The sequence below is a fragment of the Etheostoma cragini genome, chromosome 21, assembly GCF_013103735.1.
Source record: "Etheostoma cragini isolate CJK2018 chromosome 21, CSU_Ecrag_1.0, whole genome shotgun sequence".
Taxonomy (NCBI): Eukaryota; Metazoa; Chordata; class Actinopteri; order Perciformes; family Percidae; genus Etheostoma; species Etheostoma cragini.
The window spans coordinates 577713-584036 of NC_048427.1; the positions used below are offsets into that span (position 1 = coordinate 577713).

General features: G+C 42.1%; 1 protein-coding gene across 1 annotated transcript in view; it reads right to left on the reverse strand.

Moving 5' to 3' along the window:
* aatkb (apoptosis-associated tyrosine kinase b) overlaps positions 1-6324 on the reverse strand; it is a 27438-nt gene that overhangs the window by 18043 nt on the left and 3071 nt on the right. Inside the window, exon 3 of the mRNA XM_034860755.1 lies at positions 4456-4633. Coding sequence (XP_034716646.1) covers positions 4456-4633 — 178 coding nt within the window. The remainder of the gene's footprint in view (positions 1-4455; positions 4634-6324) is intronic.

Below are 6324 nucleotides of genomic sequence, written 5' to 3' on the forward strand. Positions count from 1 at the left end.
GCACCAACCAATACACCATCATGGTACCTTATATATTTATAATGCTGATGGAAACAATGAGGGGAAGACTGTAGTAGAGCCTTTGCAGCTCTAGACAAGCGAGTGAGGAACAAGTGATTATAATATATGGTGTTCTTCTTTGCTTATGTGCATTTTATTCACCTTACTTACCCTAGTAACATGAATAAATATAATCTATCTATCCCATATTTGTACGTCACAGATTGTTTTCTTCTATTATTAGAATAATGTAATTAGAAGACATGCCGCCTTGGCAGACCCACATCCCTGCTTTCCACTTGTTCGCTGTGACGAAGTGAAAACCCCTGATTGACCTGGCAAGTTCTCAGATGTCTTCACAGCCAACACACTAACTCGATTTCCACTCGATAGCACCACATCTACGCTGGGCGCTGCATCTCTTTCTCTGGAGAAAGCGTCTAATTTGATTGGCTAGAGTAGCCAGGAAGTCTTTAGCTAAATGTTCAGCGGCTAAGTCACTCAGAGCCAAATGGACCTCCCATTATGCTCTTCCACTCCAGTGCATCTTCTCTCGGGTCTCTGCCGAGATCCCACAGTCTAGATCAGTCCTCGGGCATTTAAATTCCCTCATGACATTTGCCCAATTCTTGTTACGTAACTCAATTAAAAACGGCAGCATGGCGAGGATTTAGAGGTCGATGCATGTGAGGGATTGTGTAATTTTTTTCAGCGGGTTTGTTTGAAGCACGCATGGAGTACATGTACAGCTCTGAGTGGAAGGAAATGGCATTCTGTGTGTGTGTGTGTGTGTGTGTGTGTGTGTGTGTGTTCGAAAGATGCATGGAATACTTCCTTCAGAGCAATAAGTGGAAAGAAATATCATTGTGTGTGTGTGCGTGTGTGTGCTTGTGTGTGTGTGTGTGTGTGTGTGTGTGTGTGTGTGTGTGTGTTCAAGGACGTATGGAATACATACTGCAAAACACTAAGTGGAAGGAAATATCAATGTGTGTGTGTGTGTGTGTGTGTGTGTGTGTGTGTGTGTTTGAAGGACACATGGAATACATACTGCAGAGCACTAAGTGGAAGGAAAGATCATTGTGTGTGTGTGTGTGTGTGTGTGTGTGTGTTTGTGTCTGTGTGTGTGTGTGTGAGTGTCTGTGTGTGTGTGTGTGAGTGTCTGTCTGTGTGTACTTGTGTGTAGCTGTTCACAAGCCTTCTCTGAGTGGGTGTGAGGCTCCATTAGTCTTAGACAGCTGCAGCAGGGCGGGTCCCGGGGACGGGGGCCAGGGACTGAGCCAAGCTCTTAGTTACAATGCTGGTGTCTCATTAGGGACTCAAACCTATCCACACAGTCCTCAGACTGTCCCAGTACACAGCAGGATGACACCAGGAGACAGGGACATTCGCTGAAAGGAACCAGACTCGCTCATAGAGCTGCTGAGTACTTCAACTCCACATCTACCTCGGAGATTGGAAATCTGAGAGCTGAACCTACAGTACATGGTTTTTGCCTAAAAGCAAGACCATTCTCTTCAATGTCTTCTTTTAGGCTGAATAACAGTTTGTTTTTATGTATTCGTTTATTCCTTGTGTGTTTTTTGTTTGCATTTGCTCTTCTCTAATGTTCTGCACTTCCCTCCATTCTGGTGCTGTGAGTTTAACTTTTAAGTTAAATATTTTATCAACCTGTAAAGCACTTTCAACTGCTTTTACATGTAGGAAATGGTGGTATACATATAAAGCTAAACTAGAATAACTGAAGGAAAAGAAGCCAAATCCAGACCAACAAATATAAGAAAGTAAAAGAGAGGAAGTGTACTAGCAGTAGAGTATGAGAGGAACTGTATCAGCATTTCAGCCTTCATATTTCTTGTTAAAAACACCAATCCCTTCCCCCTTATGATGTCACTGGGCGCGACCGTCCTGAAGCTGCAGTACTAACTCCCTGACCCCTGTCCCTGTTATACCAGATGGGTTCTATTATCCACAGAAGACAGAGCATGAGTCCAAGGACCGGTTCACTCAGGTTCCCAGAACATGAGAAAACAGTTTCTCACACAACCACATACATACATCCCCCCCCCCCCCCCCTTCAAAGCCCGAGGATTTAACTAACAGTCTGAATTTAAATGATCACATTCACTTCCATTTGAGATTAAATGAAGCCTGATTCCAGGAGTCAACTGCGTGGGCATGATCCATTAAGTCTCAGCACACTCTGGTGTCATAGGTTTATCAGGCAGCATCGGCCCGTTAACGCACAACGAGGACCATTGTCCCACGGGGGCAGGACAGGAGAAAGACAGCGACACAGGGCCAGAGGAGTCCTCTCACTGGGGTTGTTGTGCTCTCGCACGCCTCACATTCCAGCAGGCAGCAGTGAAGGCTGGCCGCCTGGACGCTGTTACGCAACAGGCAGATGTTTGTGGGAGAGAGGGAACGCTAAAGAGCACTGAGTCCATTCTGTGGGGACCAGCGCTGAGGGATTGTGGGATAGGTGGAGAGCGAGCTGACCCGGGCCAGCGTTAGGGAGGGACTCACTCCAGGGACAGACTTTGACTAAAGCCAGACACTCGGCTCTCCTTTCTTAGTCTCACTCCCTGAATGTGGACTTGCATGTGTCAGACTCTGGGACCTTTTACAACGCTGTTGCATCAGTTCGCAGGAAAATGACTGAACACGTGACTTACAAAGAACTGACAAACCCTTAAAGATGATATGATTATTGGATATTCTTTAACCATCCATTCATCTTTTATTTTATCCATTTTAACCCTTGTGTTGTCCTCCCCGGTCAAAAACTGACAAAAATGGGACATTTTCGTCCCTTTTTCTGACTTTCTTTTAGTTTTCACTACCACCACCTTACTATCACTAGTTTTACACTGTATACTTTTTGGAATTCATGTTAAAAAACCCTCATTTATATAGAATTATACCCAGTATTTGAGTTAAAAAAGCAGAAATTATTACTTATTTTGACTAATAGTTAAGATCAGAGTAATGAAAGTGATCAATTGCAAAGAGCGTTATAAGGAATCCAATCTTTTTTTATTAAAGGAATGGATGTTGATGATAATCACAGACTGGAATATGTCAACTTTTACTCAATACTATTTCAAAAAAACTTCAATTTATTTTTCAAATGCTATAAAATTGAATAAGACGCCCCAAAATTAATGAAAGTGGAGATTTATACGTGGCAAAGAGCGTTTTTTGGAATCAATCATGTTATTTTGGGTCATTAAAAAGAACATTGATAAAGGAAAAACAGGTAAATTGGACCCAAGGACAACATGAGGGTTAGATATAGAGCACGGATTTCAGCCATGTAATCCTCAGAGGACAAAAGACGCAAAAACAATGTTTTACACTCCTTCTCAACAAGCAATATTGCAAAATTTATTTCATTTTATTCATGTATTACAACCCTGTCTCACGGCAGTTTGTGAAATGGTCCCGTTACTGGGATCTATAAGACAGCCATGACACTGGGCTGTATGTTAAGCTACTTTTGTGAACCCAAGACTTTTGTGAACTCCTTTCAAGCACCAAAACAATGGATTTTAGGTTTGTTTTCACAATAGATGTGTGAAATATGTCTTTATTATCTCTGTATACATCGATCTGGAACACATTTCCGGCCTCACTATGCAGAAAGCTGAGTTTGATTGAATGTTTTAATATGAAACATATTGGGATCAGGTTATTTGCAAAAACTCTCAGAAGGAGAATTCAAGGAGATTATAGAGAATAAATAGGAGTGGCGGATCAAGTTTGACCTTAACACTCAATATTCCCTTTCATTTATCTTTAAAAATCTTTAAAACTCCAGGCTCCAGGTGTTTCCATGGTTGCACCAAACACAGGAATAAAATGTTCTTATTTACCCCCGAACCTGGTTTTCTCTCTTTGGGGACCTTTGTGATTTTAAGCAACATTTCACACTGTGCTTGACTGCACAACATATTTTCTATGCAGATGGAGCCCGTCATGCATTAGATTTAACCCTTATACCTCCTTCCGGGGGCCGCGAGAGATTGTGGTTTACATGATCCTGTTTAAATGGATCTAGAGCTCTATAGAGCCCCCCCTACAGGTTTCTCTATATAGTTCCCACTACAGGTTTTTCTATAGAGCTCCCCTCTCTTTCTCTCTTACTCTGACGATGCTTTCTGAGCTTTCTTCTTCTTTTTTGCCGGCTCAGCCATGACGATAGTGTGACAAACTCCATCGCTGCCTTGTTATCCGGTTCCTGACTGGCCGGATGTGAGCAGCGCCGTGAAGCGACTCGTTATTTGGGCTTTCCGTAGTCAATAAAAGCAATAAAATATACATGTCTGGCCCTTGATGTAATTCTCATTTTGGCCCTCTTTTGGCCCATTGTGCGACCGTTAGTGAAATGGAGTTCGACAGTCCTGGTTTAGAGGGTCCCGGGGGTTAAAGTGAACAGAAGTGAAGACTTGGACTCACCTGATCGAGCCGGTTGCTTGGCGAGCGGCAGGGAGAGCTCGCTGAGGGGCAGGATGTAGACGTCGGGGCTGCCCTGGGAGGCCGGCGAGGCCAGGGTGGACATGTCTGCGTGGTACTCCTCCCCGTCCACATTCTTGAACTCCTGGAACACCGATACACAAACACACCCAGAGGTCAAAGGTCATGCAAAGGAACAGGTTACCTGCATTAGACCCGGGACACTGGTTGTAACAAAGCTCACAAGCATTCCCTGATGTGCTTTTAGGGGAACTGGAGATCACATGATCAGGGGCGACTCCAGGAAACATCACATTTATTATTAATTTAACTTGTTTTCATTTTAAACACACTTCTAAAAGGCTCAGTCTGCCACTTTGAAACAAAGGTATAATAATTTTGGATAGTTGTCATGGAAACATTAATTGGTCATGCAGAACTGGCAGCCAAGTGGCAGTACTCTGATCCAATGGAAACCACAGTTGTCATATTGACAGCACTCTAGCCCAATGGATTGGGGGAGGGGGGGGGATCATATTTTCAGGGGGACCCCGAAGCACCCCGTGCCCCCCTTCTAGCCCCGCCCCTGCATATAATAGGTGCATCTCTCTCTCTCTCTCTCTCAATATATATATATATATATATATATATATATATATATATATATATATATATATATATATATATATATATATATATATATATATATATATATATATATATATATATATACACATATAAAAGGTGCATATATGTCGGCGTCCTTGAGTGCACCTTTAAATAAAATGTATTATTATTATTATTATTATATCTAATTGATGCAATACGTAATATTTGACTGCCTTAATGTACATTTATGTATAAAGTGAGAGAATTTTTTTGGGGAAAAACAACATTTTCCAAAATTTGAATTGTTGGCTGGACCACTGAGCTGAGATAAACTGCAGCAAGCTGTCCTGGCCCGCCTCGGGGTTCCTCTGAGCCGCTTGTGACACCCATTGGAAACATCAACGTGTAAACAAAGCCAGTCTGATTTACCCAAAGGATTAATCATGTGCGAACATTAGATGTAACTCAAGCCACAACTTTGCAAGTAAGCCTAATGATTTTAGGACTGAGATGCTTTCTGGAGGCTTAGGGAGAAAGAAAAGGGGAGAAAAACATAAAATAATAAAAGAAAACGTCACATCAAAGCCAAAGATAAGCATATTCAAAAAACTAATGAGAAAGGGGGAATTACTTGTGACTTTATATTGAATTTCTATTTCGCCAAATGGAACAGGGGCCATTTGGGGATCTGGTGTTCAGATCTTCACAACTCTCAGAGCCAAAGAGGGATTCTGGAGATGAAAAAAGAAATGAACCACAACAAGCAGTAACTGCTTTGGACTTGATTACTAAGAAGTGGATGGAACAACATGTCCAAATAAAACCCAACATTTAGAAGAAGTAACATTTAAACTAAGAAGTTACTTTTCTTTGCATGAAAAAGTGGACAAAATGTCTGAAATCTCCATGTGATGAGTCCTTTCTGCTCTCTTTTTATTTGATGATCGACTCATCTGGTGGAGCGTCTTTCCCAAAGTGAAAAAAACGATTCTGACTTCATGAAGTTGCTTTTGGAGTGATGATATGGAGGCGATGGATGAATAGCATAAAAAAAGAGACGCATCAATGTCAGATCACGTTGCAATATTTCAGAACATGCAACCTTTTCCTTCCCGTGGTTCTAATGTTGTTGTTTTCTATGTGAGAGTGTTAGATTGAAGCCTGGTGTGGATGAAGAGAGAGGAGCCTCTGAATGATTCCTTCTGTGTTGAAGACACATTGCAGGATGAAGCAGAGGATGGAGACGGGAGGGGGGGGGGGGGG